This window comes from Pantherophis guttatus, chromosome 4 (assembly GCF_059756535.1).
Source record: "Pantherophis guttatus breed Tessera chromosome 4, ASM5975653v1, whole genome shotgun sequence".
In the NCBI taxonomy this organism is placed as follows: domain Eukaryota; kingdom Metazoa; phylum Chordata; class Lepidosauria; order Squamata; family Colubridae; genus Pantherophis; species Pantherophis guttatus.
The window spans coordinates 57,228,130-57,246,599 of NC_142066.1; the positions used below are offsets into that span (position 1 = coordinate 57,228,130).

At 36.6% G+C, this 18,470-nt stretch overlaps 1 protein-coding gene across 6 annotated transcripts in view; it reads left to right on the forward strand.

Moving 5' to 3' along the window:
• MEIOC (meiosis specific with coiled-coil domain) overlaps nucleotides 1–15,754 on the forward strand; it is a 25,137-nt gene extending 9,383 nt beyond the window's left edge. For all 6 annotated transcript variants that reach the window (XM_034416057.2, XM_034416054.2, XM_034416059.2 and 3 more), the window contains exons 5-8: nucleotides 438–2,280; nucleotides 8,485–8,619; nucleotides 11,309–11,489; nucleotides 14,101–15,754. In XM_034416057.2, the coding sequence (XP_034271948.1) occupies nucleotides 438–2,280; nucleotides 8,485–8,619; nucleotides 11,309–11,489; nucleotides 14,101–14,330 (2,389 nt within the window). In that variant the 3' untranslated portion in view covers nucleotides 14,331–15,754. The remainder of the gene's footprint in view (nucleotides 1–437; nucleotides 2,281–8,484; nucleotides 8,620–11,308; nucleotides 11,490–14,100) is intronic.
• Nucleotides 15,755–18,470: the final 2,716 nt, after the last annotated feature.

An 18,470-nucleotide genomic window follows, 5' to 3' on the forward strand; every position in this document is an offset into this window, starting at 1 on the left:
AGCAAAGCCTTGATGCATACTTATTTTAAAATTAAAATTTCTAAGTATTTTTTCAGCCATTTCGGCTGTTTAGTAAGTCTTAAACCAGCAAAGCTGGCTGAGGAATTCTGGGAGTTGAAGTCCACAAATCTGAAAGTTGCCAAGGTTGGAGACTCCTGTCTTAAACAGTATATTGGTTCTATTTCAAAATATTATCTTATTGAAGTTATTCATTAAATAATATATATGTCAGTTACTTGCAACCTCCTCATATTATCAGCATACTACCTTTTAAATATTTATTTTTACTTTAATATATATGTTGTTCTAAAACTATAATTGTAATAGCTTTTAATAGCTCTTTGGGTACATTAATTATAGGACATATCAAAACTAAAAACATAAAGTATAAAACATAGTAAGGAATTGCCAAATCTATTTATGTTTCATTCTTTTAGAGCATGTGCCTCCAGTTTAAAATCTGTATGGCCTGTGAGCACTACTCGATTTACAGATCATCCTGATTTGTTGTCTGAAACAAAAAGAGCAATAGATGGAGTCATTCCTCAACAGGCTTTTTATGGTGGAGAATCTTTACCAGTTTCTGAAAAACAGTATCTACACACTGGTAATGTAACTTTGCAGCAGAAGGTGGATGACCTTTACCATGAGCTTACTAATATAGATCTTGATGAGCAATGGCTGTTTCCTTCCAGGAATGATAATCTCAGCTGTTACAATGTTCAGTCCAATGAGAATGCAAAGGCATCACAATTTCAAGACTATTCATATGCGAAAACATGTTTTACCCCACAAACCAATCTTTTAGAAGCAATAAAAGAATCAGGAGCAGATACCTACACTTATGGAAGAGAAAAAACAGGTCCTAAGGGACATGATTCACAACATCAAAAAAAAGCTGAAATGTTTCTTTCACAATTTAATAGGTATGGTGAAAGTGCTGATTATTATAGATACCTGGATTATTCTCATCTTAATAAAGTAAAGCAAAATAAAAACATAAATTATGGTGTTCAAGAGAGTAAAAAATTACCAAGTGGAACACCTGAGTTACCAATGTTAGATACAGATAATTATAGTAAAATTTTTCAAAACAAACAAGTTGTCCCAAAGAAAATGGAAGATGTATCTTCAGAAGAGCAGAGTTTTACATTTCAAAAGACTACAGGACTCATATCAGAAAAACAGTTTGTGAATGAAAATTCATTTACCCCTGACTTTGGTTTAAAGTCAGATTTTACCCTGAAGTCTCATATAGCTGTTCCAGGAAGTGGTGATTTTGCAAATGTCACAGAAAATTCAGATTATTTCAAATCACTGAATATTTTAGCAACAAACCCAGTAACTACTTCACCAAACACAAATCTGAGGCCAACATGGATAAATATACAAGCTAAAAACAGTTCTTCTGTCCCTATTCGGAATCAAAGCACCTTGATAAAATTGAGTAATTTGTCTACAGGTTCAAAAGGTTCCAATCATTCTTATGATTTTTCTCAGCTATCATCAGCCAATGTAACTTTAAATAATAATTTGTTGCTTCAGAAATATCGCCAAGAAGCACCTACAGTATTTTCCAGTTTTGATTTCAAAGATGGTGGTGCTGCAGACAGAGTTTCTTCTTCCAGTCATACAGAAGGATTAAGTAAAGTAGAAGAAAGCCTTTTTGAGTCCATTATTGACAAAAAAATTAAGCCGCCAAACGGTTTTTGTGATAACTATTCACAGCAATATGGGATCATTGAAAATGTGAACAAGCACAATTTTCAAGTTAAACAACAGATTGGACATTATGAAGTTGAGGAAGGCCAAAAACATTTAGATGGATTGTCTCAAAATTCTTACCAAGATATATTGGAGTCTCAAGGCCATTTAAATAGTCATAGACAAGGAGGTGGAGATAGTAATATTGTCAGTAACCGTGTAAATCGCAACCAAGTTTCTTGTTTCTCAAATAATTTTATGATGGGTGATTTGAGACATAGCCCAAATGCCCAACAGCTAAGTTCAAATAGATTTCCTTTGAAATCCAACCATGCTTTTGGACCGTCAGTTATTCCTTTGATGGATTCCTATGATTTGTTTTCCTATGAGGATTTAAGCCATTTGTACCCATATTTTAATGATATGATGTATGGAGACAGTTCTTTCACCGGCTTCATGCCAACATTTGGATTTCAAAGACCAGTGAAAACTCGAAGTGGATCAGCCAGTGAGCTTCATATTAGATTGGAAGAATGTTATGAACAGTGGAGAGCTCTAGAAAAAGAAAGGAAAAAGGTAAGAAACCTATGCAGAGAAGAATAGTTATTACAAATAATATATGTCTTATTCTTAAATTTCTTCTGCTAATAGAAGTTCCAAATATCCACATTCTACTGTACTAAATAAAACAGAATCTAAGGTATAAAACAATGGAAAAATTAATTGTTAATAGGTACAGTAATAGAAGACAAGCAACAGCAGTCATGTATAAGTTTTCTCTAGTATTAATCCAAATGAATTCAGTGGGCTTATTTTTGGGTAGTCACATCTAAGGCTTCCCAAGAGTGTTACTCCAAAATTTACCTCTTTTCCTCATAAAATGAAAGTAGCTTCTAATTTTTGTATGGAAGAATAAAGTATTACATTTGAGAACACAAGTACTTCCTTCATCCAAAAATTGAATACAGGTAGTTCTTGACTTATGATTTTAATTGAGCCCAAAATTTCTGTTGCTAAATGAGACATTTGTTAAGTGAATTTTGCCCTATTTTAAAACTTTCTTGCCATAGCTATTAAATGAATCACTGCAGTTGTTAAGTTAGTAATACAATAGTTAAGTGAATCTGGCTTCTCCATTGACCTTGCTTGTCAGAAGCTTGCAAAAGGTGATCACATGACTGTGGGACACTTCAATTGTCATAACAGTGAGTCAGTTGCCAAGCACCTGAATTTTAATCACACCAGCATGGGGTTGCTGCAACAGTCATATGTGTCAAAAACTGTTATAAGTCACTTTTTTCAGTGCCATTCTAACTATGAATGGTCACTAAATGAACTGTTGTAAATTGAGGAATACCTGTAGTCAGGCCATCACAAAAGGAATCCCATAGAGAGAAACAAAAATTCAATACAGATAGTTCTTGACTTACGACAATTGAGATTGAGCCTAAAATTTCTATTGCTAAGTGAAGCAGTTGTTAAGTGAATTTTGCCCCATTTTATGACCTTTCTTGCTACAGTTGTTAAGTGAATCACTGCAGTTGTTAAGTTAATTAGATTGTTAAGTGAATCTGGCTTCCCCATTGACTTTGCTTGTTAGAAAGTCACAAAAGGTGATCACATGGTCTTGGGATACTGCAACTGTCATAATTACATGCAAGTTGCCAAGCATCCAAATCATGGGATTATGGGGTTGCTGCAATGGTCATAAGTGTGAAAAATGGTCTTAAGTCACTTTTTTCAGTGCTGCTATAACTTTGAATGGTCACTAAACAAATTGTTTTCCATTGAGGACTACCTATAGATGACAAATATGTACTATCAATTTACCCTTCTTCTACAGGTAGTCTTTGACTTACAACAATTCATTTAATTACTGAAATTACAATGGCATTTGTTCGCTATGTGGTGATTTTGCTGAAAACGAAAAGTATATGCTGACAAAAACATAAATCACAATTGTGACAGTGGGATGCTGCAAATAGTGGTAAATGTGGGCCAGTTGCTGAGCACTTGAAATGTGATCACATGATTGGAAGGACAGCTGTTGGAACTTCGGAACCAGATTGTCAGAGTTCCGACTGATGCCCTAATTAAATCATGAGCCTCAAGCCAAGCTTCAGAAGAATTCCAGTTATTTATTAGGAGCTTCATGTCGGCATGATCCAAGTGAAGCCAACTCTGACCTCACTTAATTTGAACCTTAGCTCTGACCTTGTTTCCCCCTCCCCACAAGGTGTGTCATCAGTCACATTTCCCAACAAAGTGATTGTGCAGGTTGTAGAACTCACTCCCTCCGGCCACTGTGGGTCCTCCTGGAAATAACCTTGACGTTGCCGCTGGAATGTGCTTTATTTTGACTGAAATGCAAGTTCCTCGATGCAGCTGCAAGGCTTGGTTTTCCCATCCCCCTGCCTATGGCAACTTGAGACCAGGTCAGGAATGCTTTGCAAGTTGACACAGATCATAAGTAACTTTTGGGAAGTTGAAGTGACAGGTCATGAGAACTACCTTTACAATGGTTGCAGTACCCTGCGGTCATGTTGTAATGATTTACGACCTTCCCAGCCAACATCCAACAAGTAAAATTAATGGGTGAAACCAGATTCGTATAATGACCATATGATTCATGTAATGGACTTGATTTGATTAACAATCACGGTGATTTGATTAACAATCACGGTAAAAATTGTCGTAAAATTGGGTCCAGTTACATGATGATTGAATTGCTTAATGACTGTATTGCCTAATGGCTGAAATTCTGGTCCCAATTGTCATAAGTCAAAGACTATCTGTATACTGTATTACGTAAGTGCACCTAACAGATGCTTCTATAACTGTTCTTTTCAAACATACTAATTCCAAGAAAATCCATAAAACAGCAGTTTTGGCTTCATTAACATCCTCTTCTAAATTGCTTTCTTGCGGGTTGGCCACAAATTATGAAGATCAAGATAGAACGAAGTCCATTATATGCTTATTTCTGTTGCAGCTTATGTCATCATAGATGCTCACATTGGCCTTGGTATCTGATATCAGGATATATCTCTATGTTATGTAATGTAGACTCCAATCCTTCTCTTTCAAGAAACTGAATAATTTGCCAGTTAAATTTTAAGATACTCAATTTTTCCAGAGCCTCTGATCAGGGGTGAAATGCTCCCAGTTCGGACCGGATTGCCCAATCCGGTAGCGATGGAGGCAGGTGGTTCAGAGAACTGGTAGCAAAAATCCCTGCCCCCCCCCCATTGCCCAGGTGAGCCGCGCAATCATCAGAGTCTTTTTAAAAAATTTTAAAAGCATTTTTTCTACAACCTCTTTGGCCGAAAAAATGCTTTTAAAAGTAAAAAAAGCCTCTGATGATCGCATGGCTCAGCTGGGATCATCAGAGGCTTTTAAAAGCATTTTTTCTACAACCTCTTAGGCCGAAGAGGTTATAGAAAAAATGTTTAAAAGGAAAAAAAGCCTCTGCTGATCAGGCAAGTCAGCTGGGGTTGTCAGAGGCTTTAAAAGCATTTTTTTTTACAACCTCTTCAGCCGAAGAAGTTGTAGAAAAAATGGTTTTAAAAGTAAAAAAAAAAAAGTTGGCTATGCCCACTCAGTCATATTACCACCCCACTACCACCACCACCACCAAGTCACGCGCACAGAACCGGTAGTAACAAATTTTACATTTCACCACTGCCTCTGATATTTGTTATCCTCCAAAGGGAGGAGTCAGTTCTGGATGTAAAATACACGAATGAGTTTACTATTGCAGCTTCAGGTCATAAACTCTCCAATTAAATTGTTCTGTCCCCGTCCCCACATACACACAAACAGCCAGCCAGGGGTTAAAGAAGTACTCACACAAGGTTCGTTATCAGGAACTTGGCAGCAATACGATAACTGTCTGCCAAGTGCTTTACTACAAGAAGAGGGAGTGTTCCTCCACCAGATAACACCAATGTATATACACAGTTTTCAAAACAGTCCAGCTCAAACATGAAACCTTCAGCAGATTTGGCGTTGTACAAAGTGATTAGCCAGAAGTTAGTTTTGTCCGTCACAGAGTCTAAATGGCCACCACACTCTCTTATATAGCCTGTGGGATGTGGTCCAGTGACTCAGCTTGATCCCTGGCACACCTCCTCATCTGCTGCAAACGTTTATCTCGCCTTCGTTGGCGTGGATCCAGGAACAATTTATCACCCACATCGCTGTCATCGGAGACACCTGGCTCCTGGTCAATCTCCTCTCCCTCAGCAGACACCTGAGGCATTGCCAGAGAGGAGGGGCCTGGAGAGGGAGGCCTGGCCGGCTCCTCTCCTTCATGTTCGGAGCCTTCTTCCTCCGATAAGATAGGCTCAGAGGACGGAGCCACAACATAAATAAGGACTTCAACTGGGGACTTCATGTCTTCCTTTGATCTGTCAGAGATTTAAGATACTTTTCCATAGTAAAAGTATGGAAAAGGCACAAACATTTCTCTGATTTTTTTATCAAAACAATCATTTTGAGTTCTAAGACTTATTTTTTTATTTGCCCTGGGCCCCAAGGTGTTTTCTGTATTTTATTTATGTACCTGTTTATTTAAACAATTTGTATATCTGTCCATCTCCAACAATGAGTGTCATACAAAGTTTTAAAAAAATCACAAAAAATGCAAACTCATAATGTCCCAATAAAACAATAATCCCCCCCAAAACCACATCACCAACACCAGTGTTGCTCATCTAGCTATCTTGCTCGAAAGCCTGGAAAAAGAGCTAGATCTTCAGATCTTTACAAAACCTTAATAGGATCTGGGCCATATGGATCTCTCGGGGGAGATCCCAGATTGAGATCTGTATAACCCATAGTAACTAAGTCTCTAAAAGTCTCTACTCATACCTGGAGAATCCATTAATCATCCTCTTGAAGCCTGCTTGAACTAAAGTTAAATATTTCAATCAGGATGGATTTGATTTAAATCGAGTTGATTTAAATCATGTTTAAATCACTAGTAAAAAGACTTGATTTAAATCAACTTGATTTAAATCATAATTTTTAAAGAGCAACTGTCATCTCTGCTACTCCTTTGACCTGCTGTTGACTCACCGATAGTCCCAGTGTTGCAGAATATACAGCCTTGTGCTACATAACTAAGCTCCATTTCATGCTGAATAAACTAAATTATTTATGTATCTTAAATAGAAAACTATCTTACAATAGATTTTTACCCCAAAAGTTTTTTATTAAAATAAATTCAATAAAAATAAAAAAACATCTGATTTAAATAAAAAAATCCAATTTAAATAAAAAAAATCATTGATTTTTATCCACCCTGATTTCAATGTATGCTGTATATGGTCTCTCTTATGTCTATCATAAAAATACATTAATATTTAGAAGACATTAGGTTTTTTTTAATCTCTAGAGAGAATATTGACAAGGTGTCAGATCCATACCATCCACAAATGTTTCTTGAATGGAACTCTGCTTCTTATCCTCTTGTGATGCACAGACTGTATTTTGATCAGGGATTTTACAGATTATTTTAAGATGCCTAGAGTATCGTAATGGCAGGATAGGCAACAAATAAATTTAACAAACAAACAAATATTATTCTCAAGACTTATTATTCTCTCATTGAACCTCTGATACTTTCCAGGCACCTGTCTTCAATACAGGTAAACAGCTATTAATTTGACTGAAAGACTCTCCAAGCTGATCATCCTTTCTGTTTCTAAATTCTTATACATTTTAATAATACCATTCCATGTTAATATAATTGTTATACAGCTATATTATTCTCCCATCTTCCTGTCCAAATGATTTTCATTTCACAGATTTTACTACAAATTCGATGTTTGCAAGGCATTAAAATAATATTAACTATATATCTTATTTTGTCTTACTGATTCCATTTTTGTGCCATTTAAACCCAGTTCTATGGGTAAGAAAGCTGCTAACTCTTTTTTGGCTAATTAGTTTAAAGATAATTTAAACAAAATTGCAAGTCCTATGATAGCAATTTTTTTTAACCTTTCCTTGTTTGTGCACTATTCCCAAGACTGTCACCTTAAACATATTTTCTTCTTATGTGTCCTTATTGGAAATATGCATGGCAACTTTCTGAATATATTTTCATTAAATATTATAAGTTACTATTTCATAGTATTTAAAAAGCATCTTTTAGTAGATGCAGTTTGCCATAGATCCATTCTTATTCACGTCAGTCTGTGATGTCACATTTATTCTGAAGGTTCCTTCTGATTTGATATAAAGGAGCTATCTAAGGTGAACCACAGTTTCAGCTTCAACTAAATTTATCATCTACTAATGATAATAACTTTTTCTCTTCCTGATGCTATCCTTATATAAATTCCTAATTTAAGTATGGCTGTAGAAAACTAGAAGATACAGCAACAACTATAGTACTTAGACTTATATACCACTCCAAAGTGCTTTACAACACTCTGGTTTACAATGTTAGCATATTGCCCCCAACAATCTGGGTTATCATTTTACCGACCTCAGAAGGATGGAAGACTGAGTGAACCTATGTGATTATATAATTGCAAGTTACATAATTTTGTTCTTTGGTTTCTTCCATACCAGAAAGAAACTTTACATCAGTGTCCAATATCTTGTTTTCTTCAGTATCAAAATTTCTGAGTTTTCTAGTATTGACTATTCTAGTGAATAGTTGGAATCCAGCAACTATGCTTGGAGCTGATATCACTATTTGCAGTGTAGTGTAGAAAATACTTCTTATCATAACTAGTTTTAATGTGACATTACTTACTCACTTTTCAGACTGAATCTGCCCTTGCCAAGAATTACCCTGGGAAGAAGGTATCTAGCACTAATAACACTCCTATACCAAGACTGACATCAAATCCATCCAGAGTTGACCGTTTAATTGTGGATCAGTTACGAGAGCAAGCCAGAGTGAGTTATTTAAATTTCAAATGTCATATTTTATCAGCTTTGTTACTTTTCCCAAATGGGCACAAACTTCCTGCCAAAAAGAAAGATTGACCATTACATGCAGTGAAATGTCACTTCTAATAGACATGGCTGCACAAAATAATTTTATAGAATTTTATAGAATTCATTTGATGTTCAGCACAGTTTGTTCCATCTTCAGTCCTGTCAGTTTTAAGAAAGGAGGACTGGATGCAGTTTCTATCAACTTTCCTTGCTACAAGCTGGCATTCCTGCTCCCTCTTACTGGTTTTCCTCCTCCTTGTGTTCATGATGAATGATGAATGATGAAAATAGAAGCAGGCATGTGTTGGGAAGGGAAACATCACCATGTAAAAAAGGTGTAATGCCTTCAAAAACTATGAAAAAGTACCTGCTTGCACATTTTAATTCAACAAATTATCTTCATATCCTGAATCTGAAGTTTATTAAGATTAGAACAATTCAAGGAAATAAATAAGTGAAACAAGTTACACTATATTTCTTATAGTCTAAAATATGACTTGTCTTGGCGGAGGACATAGAATAAAAAAATACTTTTAGAACACTCATGAGAGAATCTAAAAACCTGACAGCCATAAGTAGAAACAATAGTAATAAATACATTAAGCAAAACCTGCAGAAATACTATAAAAATAGACAATAAAAAAAGCAAAATTGGCAACATCTAGACCCATACCAATCAGACTTCAGGTGCGGACACAGCACGGAAACGACATTGGTTGCTCTGGTGAATGATCTGTGGCGGGCCCGGGATGGGGGTTATTCCTCCATCCTGGTCCTACTTGACCTCTCAGCGGCTTTCGATACCATCGACCATGGTATCCTACTGCGACGTCTCCGGGGGGTGGGGGGCACTGTTTTGCAGTGGTTCTCCTACCTCTCGGGTCATACGCAGTTTGTCTGAGCGGGGGGACAGAGATCCTCCCCGAAGCCCCTCACTTGTGGGGTGCCTCAGGGGTCAGTTCTCTCCCCCTTGCTCTTTAACATCTATACGAAGCCGCTGGGTGAGATCATTAAAATTTTTATGGTGAGGTATCATCAGTATGCTGATGATACCCAGCTTTACATCTCCACCCCGGACCAACCCAGAGATGCCCTTTCCGTGATGTCTAAGTGCCTGGAGGTGATACGGGTCTGGATGGGTAGGAACAGGCTCAGACTCAACCTCTCCGAGTCGGAGTGGCTGTGGTTGCTGGCATCTCATGGTCTAGTGGCCCCATCACTCTTGATGGGAGGGGAGTTGCTTACGCCCTCTGAAAGGGCTCGCAATCTAGGCGTCCTCTTGGATTTGCGGCTGTCCTTAGTGGACCATCTGACAGCCGTGACCAGGGGGGCTTTTGCACAGATTCGCCTGGTGCGCCAGTTACGCCCTTTCCTAGACAGGGATGCCCTCCATACAGTCACCCAAGCTCTCATTATCTCTCGTTTGGACTACTGCAATGCCCTCTACATGGGGCTGCCCTTGGGGTGTACCCGGAGGCTCCAGCTGGTTCAGAATGTGGCCGCTTGGGTTGTTACGGGAGCTTCCCGTTACTCTCGTGTTACACCTCTCCTGCACGAGCTGCACTGGTCACCGGTGGTCCTTCGGATCCGCTTCAAGGTGCTGGTACTTACCTATAAAGCCCTACATGGCATGGGCCCGGGGTACCTGCAGGACCACCTTCTGCCTGCCTCCCACCGCCCTGTGCGCTCACATAGGACTGCCCTCCTCCAGGTGCCATCAGCCAGACAATATTGGCTGGTGATGTCCAGGATGAGGGCGTTCTCTGTGGGCGCACTGACCCTCTAGAATGGGTTACCCCCGGGGCTCCGGACGGCCCCTGACCTCCGCTCTTTCCGCCGTGACCTGAAGACATGGCTTTTCCAACAAATTTGCTGATCTAATGGGTGATTTTAATTGGGAGATTTTAATTTATTATTATTTTCGTAGCTATTTTTATTGTTTTCATTGTTTTAATTTCTATGAGCCGCCCTGAGTCCTTTGGGAGAAGGGTGGCGTATAATTAAATAAATAAACAAACAAACAAACAAACAAACAAACAAACATACATCAAATTGGGCAAAGCCTTCTGAATCTGCTTGATTTTCACTGTTTTGTTTTAAAAAATCAAAGAAGTTGTTAGGTAGCTAACAACTTCATGAAAGCTATTCCACAATTTCTGTGCTGCCATAGAGAAGTGACATCTTGCTTCAGTCTGCCCCCCCCCCCCAGCCTCCCAGAAGAGAAGAATTTGTAACAATTATTCCTAATAGATTTAACTGGTTGGGCCAATACTGGCTGGAATAAGTAGTCCTGCAGATATAAGTAACTTTATCATGATCTAATTATTGTAGTTATCAGGAAAAAAAAGCCCCCTGAAATATTGTTCTATCAATATAATTTTCAAAAACACAAAATGTTTTGAAACACTTAAGTTTAGAAACTTGTGAAATGGCATGGGGTACTTTGGCAAATAAAAATAGAACAATTGCCTTGGATCCACAGAAATATAATTCTTTGAAAGATTTAAAAAGCAATTTCATATTGTAGTTTTATAGTAAGGTCTTCACTATAATTTTTCTTTTCAATACTTTTGAGAAAGGGCTAAATTTCTCTTGACAGAAGTCAATTAGGATGAATTTTTAAACTGCTGTCTATTAATATTCATAGGTTGTGACTCTGCTGGGAAAGATGGAACGTCTTCGAAGTTCTCCCCTTCATGCCAATATCTGTACTGCTCTTGATAAGCACTTGGAAGCAATACATGTTGTACAATCACGCAGAAAGGATGAAATTGTCAATGCTTCACATCGGCAAAGACAAGGAGGTCCCCGGTGTCAAGATGACAGAGGTAATACAGAATAACAGAGTTGGAAGGGACCTTTGAGGCTTTCTAGTTCAACCCCCTACTCAAACAGGCGGCCCTACATCCCTAATCGTCTTTGTTGTTCTTCTCTATACCTTTTTTTACAGCCTCAATATTTTTTTTTATATTGTGGTGACCAGAACTGGCCACAATATTCCAACGGTGATCTTACTAAGGCAGTATATAGCAGTATTAATACTTCATGTGATCTTGATACTATTCCTTTCTTGATTGGTTTTTTTCACAGCAGCAGCACATTGCTAGCTCATACTTAAATGGTTGTCCACTAGGACTCCTAGATACCTCTCAAAATGAGTGTTGTTGAGTCTGGTACCATCTATTTGTACCTGTGTATTTGGTTTTTCTTGCTTAAGTCTAAAACCTTAGTTTTTTCATCACCAAATTGAATTTTGCTGGATAGGACCAGTGTTCAAGATCTTCCTGGATCTTGAGCTTATTTTCTAAGGTGTTGTCTGCAAATTTTATGAGTTCTATTCCCTCATCTAAATTATCTATGAAGATATTGAAGAGTACTAGGCCTAGGACAGAATCTTGCATATTTCCCTCTATGTAGTTCTAGTTCCATTAAGTGCTACATGTTGAGTACAGTTTGTCAGCCAGTTACATATCCATCTGGTAGCGATGCTGTCCATCCCACCTTTTTCTGTCTTACCAAAATGTAGGTTGTGATCTACTTTGGCGAATACCTTAATGAAGTCCAAGTATACTATGTCCACAGCATTTCACTGGTCCACTAATTTAGTTACTTTGTCTAAGAATGCAATAAAATTTGGGCATGATCTGTTTTTGACAAAGCCATATGGCTTCTAGTAATAGTTTTGCTAGCTTCTAGGTGTTCACAGATCTGTTGTTTAATGATCTTTTCCAGGATCTTCCCAGATATTGATGTCAGGCTCATAGGCCTGTAGTTTCCTGTATTTGTTTTTTCACTCCTTTTCTAAAAATGGCCCCCTAATAGTGCTCCAGGCATTTTAAAAGATAAATTTCAGTGGTTCCATGATTACTTCTGCCAGCAACTTCAGAATTCTGGGATGTAATCTATCTGGTCCTGGTGATTTAATTTCATCTAGGGTAGGCAAGAGTTGTCTTACCGTTTTCTTGTCTATTTTGACTTTCATTCCTAGTTTGTATCTATAGAGATTTTCAGTCATCCAGCTTTTGAGCTGAAGAAGTTCTTGGATGAGAAGCTAAACATCTTCAAAGAAAAACAAAGTCCAGTTGCCTCTTGAAAAAGCAACTTTAGGATTCCTAGTCTCTTTTTTATGGTTCTGCTTTTGGTAGAATAGACTATTTTTTCTTTTGTGTGCAGACAGATGCAAAGAATGAATTAAGCAGTTCCATTTTCTCTCTGCTGTGATCATTTTCTCCTTATCCCACTGGGGGACCGATTGTTTCTTTAACCTTTTTCTTACTTTTTGCATGTTGATTTTTTTTTTTTTTTGACATTTGTTGCAAGTTTTAGCTCATTCTGACCCTTAGCTTTTCTGACTTTACCTTTGCAGATTCAGACAATATCTTGGTATTCTATTTTAGTTATGGGTCCCCCTTTCCATTTTTTTATACTTGTCCTTTTTGTCTTTTAGTTTAACAGAGAGTTCTTTATGCAACTATGCTGGTTTTTTCTTGGATCTCTTATTTTTCTTTTTCAGTCGTCTTATGCTGGACTGGATTTATATAATCTCATTTTTCTGAGTTTCTTGGGTTGTTTTCGGCTTTAAGATTTTTATCTGTGGAATCCTTCCTAGATTTGAAGTTTGTTGAAATCAGCTCTCTTAAAGTCTAAGACATTGCTTTGATTTATTCTAGTTCTTGTGTCTGTATTACACTGAATTTTAAAATGACATGGTCACTGTCCTCCAAAGTTTCCACAGCCTGAACCTCTTCTGTCATTTCAATTCTTTTAATAAGAATTAAATCCAGTATAGCTGACCTCTTGTTCCTTACTCTAGATTTTGGGAGACAAAGTTGCCTACTAGGTTTGTCTGGAATCTGTTTGATCTCTCACTAGGGACAGTGTTTGCCTTCCAATTGATATTAGGATATCATATGCAGACTTGTATGGGAGCCCATCTTCAGGGAACTTCTCTATAGCCTGCATAATTATTAAATTGAGAAATGAGTGCGTGCAGTACTGGATTGAAAGCAGGCAAGAGTACTTCATATCTGGCATGGGCATGCTCTCTGTATCTTTTGATGCCAATAGATATAAAAACACTATATCAGATTCAAAGCACTCTTGCCCACTTCAGATTAGTTACTGCACACTTTAGTTAGAAATATACTCCATTAAAAGATGGGAAAACTATATAGATAATTTTTGCTGTTGTTTATTACAATAATTTAAGCCCTAGCAATATCAGGGTTTCTTAAATGGGAATTCCTTTCATGTTCCTTTTGGATAGGAATAGGTAATATTTACCAGATATGTATGATTCAGATATATTTTTCTCCCACAGTAGTATAAAAATAATGCAGTATTGCTGAAATCAGTAGCAGATATTGTGTGTGTTTGCGTCTTAGTAATGATTTTGAGCAGTTAATAATAATTTATGTTCTATATTTTCTTATTTTGTAGATGTTTTTGCTCTTGCATTGGCTATTAAAGAGATGTGCATAGCAACACGTAAAGCTCGTACTACATTATGGTGTGCTCTTCAGATGACATTGCCTAAAACAACCTATACATCTGTACCAGCTGAAATGGAAAAGGTTTTACAAGAGCTAGTAACATCTCAAGATAAATTATATGATCAGATGAATAGTGGCAATCCTATGATTCAAAGGGGAGATACAAAGAAGCATTGAAGAGTAAAGGCAAAACACAAATATATATACACACACATATATATAGCAGTACACTAAAAATGGTAAATATATGTTTAAACATTCTGTCCAAATTAAAAGTAAATACAAGAAAGTAAAGTTGGCTTATGTGAATCCAGCAGCTAAGTCATAAGTATCAGTTATCATAAACCAAGATGTCTATGTTAACTTCTGTTGGAATCAGTATATTAATGAGGCTGAACTTCTGTATTAGGTTCAATAAATCAGTACCTTTTAAACTTCTAAATCCATTCTACAGTGTAAGTATACACAATGAGAGTTTGGTTGTATAATAAAAATTCTTTTAGATTACATTATTACTTTCAAATAATGAACTGAGTTGCTGTCACATATTATCGTGTGCACAGTCTAGTAAGACAAGCTTTGATTGTGAAAAGAAAAAAGATTTCATTTAGACAATGAGTACCTGGAAACTGAAAGAAAGCAAAACTAAACACACCCAGTATGAAAATTTTAAAAATGAAAATATTTAAAGGAAGACATATTTATAAATTTGAAATCTTATTCTAAGTGTAAGTACAAAATTAACCTGATTTTCTCAAATTAGTGATGCTATCATAAAGTTATTATCCAACCATGCATGTTAGGGAACATAAGAAGCTCTGAAATCATTTGTACCTATTATTTTAAATAATATCAATAAAACATTGCCTGTTTCAAAGTATTTAAATGTAAACAAAAATTACATTTATGTAATCTGTGTCCTTACAGTTGTGCTGAAACTAAAATAATGAGTATTTTTAATACCCTTGGTTTACTTTAAGAAGGGTATCAAGAAGTTCTGAAATGCACTTTCTTTACGGTTACACTTTAGCCAGTTTGGTTTGAAATTGTTTAATATATATTTTGTTTCCTTGGTTTGCTTCTGCATACTTTAGCACTGTTGGAACGATTGCTTTTGACTTAATATCTTTTAATATCTTTATATTGAATGTGAGTAACTTATTAAATTAGCATGTTATTATGTGGCTCAGGAGATCTTGGGTTTTAACAATATAGCATGAATATAAACTGTATAATGTCTGGATAAAATTTATTAATCTGCCCTTTGCTAGGTACACAGATATTTTAAATATTTGTGTTCTTCCAGCGTTTAGAAATCCTGGTGTGCTAAAAAGTATAATCAAACCACATAAATTGCCTTTAGATGATGAGAGGAATTGATTGAGATTGCAAGAGAAAATGTAGGGAACAATTTTGATCATTGATATGACATTCCATGCTGCCAAAATAAACTGCAGATGGCAGCAAATTCATACCACTATGCTATAGTAGCCACTCAAAAGATGGGTTGAGTTTTGACATTGAAATGTTTCATGTTATGAAAACAAATATTGTACTGACTTCAGTCTCTCAATTAATAAACTGGATTTTGTTGCAGTAAATTGTGTTTTTCCTATGTCTATGCCTTGACTTTCAGAGACAAGATATTGGCAAATAGGGCTTTACAAATTTAAAACTTCAGGCTCCCTTGTTTCACTTTTCTAGCATTTTTACAAGCTTTTAGTTGTATTTCCTAATAGGATCTGAGAACTAGGGATGCACACGTATTCAATTTAAGTGGGAGAAGTGTTTTGGACTCAGCATAGTGTGCTCGCTGTATCTATCATTGGCTCCTTTGACAAACTATGAATGTCCTGGAACTGCAAGCCCAGGAAAAGGAATGAGAGGTACCTTGAGCACATAAATACCAGATCCAATGCACTTTTCCCAATTTGCACATTTGTATGGAGAACTATAGAACTACTTGTTCAGTTGACATGACAAAATTTGATCTAGCCAATATTTGGAAATATAGAAAATGTAAATTTCCAGTTTTTATTGGATAGGTCAATACAGCATTTAAAGGAGATAATTTCCTATTTAATGAATTAAGTAGGGTTTTTTTTGTTTATTTATATTCCACCTTTATTATTTTTATAAACAATTCAAGGTGGTGAACATACCCAATACTCAATTCCCCCTCCTATTTTTCCCATAGCAAAAACTCTGTGAATTGGGCTGAGAAAGAATGATTGGCTAACAATAATATTCTTAGATGCTGTGATCACTTCAAAGTCACCTCTGTAATGGAACTACTGTTGTTCTTGTTTGATATTGCCTGGAAATAAACAAATGGTTGAATCTTTCCAATATCATACATATAGAACTAATCCTCACTACACACACTTCAGCACAGTTCCCGTCTTTATCCTCAGTCCCTTGACCACTGCAGACAGCGTAACTCATTCTTACTTGAAAGTCTGTGCTGATCAACTGGCCCCCATCTTCACCTGCATCTTTAATAAATCATTAGAGATGTATTATATTCCTTCTTGCTTCAAACACTCTATCTGGGGCCCAAGAAACCATCAAGGAGCTGAGTGATTACAGACTGGTTTCTCTGACATTTGTATTTAGGAAAACCTTTGAAAGATTAGTACTGATCCACCTGAAAAACATCACAGACCCGCTGCTAGACTTCCTTGCAGTTTGCCCACCGAGCAAATAAATCGGCAGATGATGCTGTTAATATGGCACTGCACTACATCTTACATCTTGAATCCCCAAGGATCTATGCAAGGGCCTTTTTGTAGACTTCAGCTTGGTATTCAATATCACCACCACCCCAGAAATTCATTCTAAACTGATTCAGCTAGTTACACCTATCCACTTATATACTATTTCCCCCAAAATAAGATATCCCCTGATAATAAGCCCAATCGGGCTTTTGAGTGCAAGTACTTATTTCAGGGTTCAAAAAAATATAAGACAGGGTCTTATTTTCGGGAAAACACGGTATATGAATTATAAGCTTTCCAACAGATAGAAAGCAGGTGAAGCCAGTAAAATCACATTTAATACCTGTTCAGATAGCGCAGGTGGCGCTCCCCAGGGCTTTGTGCGCTCTCCATACCAATGACTACATTCTCCTAATGGTATCTTATGACTATATTACTTTGTTGTTTGTATATACACTGAGAGCTGTTGCACTGGAGATAAATTCCTTGTGTGTCAATCACACTTGGCTAATAAAATATCACTCTAGTCTTCTGTTTCCATTCCATTCCATTCACATCAGGTGCTAGAATATACCTTTTCAATCATGACCCTTTGAATCTAACTGTTGCAAAACCTTTTCCTCTACTGCTTCCTCAGAGCAGTGAAACACGTCATTAAATTCCAAGTTGATATTTGGAAAAGTTATGTGAAAGTTAATATAACTACGTTTAGTACACTAATGGCACAAATAACAAGTTGGATTAGTTACGAGAGAGGTTATGTATAAAGAACAATTAATAATGCCCTATGAGCATTGGTAAATATGGCAAGGAAATATAACTTATTCAGTACTGCAAATGTAAAGATGATTTGACAGCAATGCCAACAATATATGTCACAATAGCTGTACCCTTAATAAATCTCGAACATGGAACTATTGAAATAACAGTATTAATCAACTAAGAGATCAAGTAGTCAGATCCTCCAACAAAATGTTCAAAATATTTTCTTATTTGTGATCAGTTACTGGAAGTATGTCTTTGCTGCTATTCAGCTAATCTCCCTTATCTAAGAAGCAAAATGATAAAAGGTTGCAATTTATACCAAGATCTATTGTAATAAATAAAAAATGGGGGAAGATTTAATGTAGCCTTCCTTTACGTGATGTTCTCCTGTTCTTGGCCTTCAATTTTCAATAATTCATCAGTTAGTGTATCAGCAAGGAAAAGGTGATAATCAGGAAGGAACAGCAATTACTCAAAAACAAGAGACTGACTGCATCAAACAAGGGTAATATTCATTGTATCAAGTCTGGAATCAAATAGCCAGAATTCTGGGTACTGAAATGTTGATGCTGTACTAATACTATGAAACAATAATAGGATAAATAGCAGGATAAAAGAAGATGCTTTGGGAGCATCTATTAGAATAAAGAGGAAAGCAAAGGCAATAACTTTAGGCCCCATATAATTAAGGTGACCATGCTTCACAGCAAAACTTAAGCCGGGACTTCACTGCTATAAACACTATTCTCTATTTCTCTTTTTCTTGTTCCAAATTACTTTGCCTCTAAAATGGAAGAGTTATCTGACATTTGCTAAAAATTATCATTATATCTTA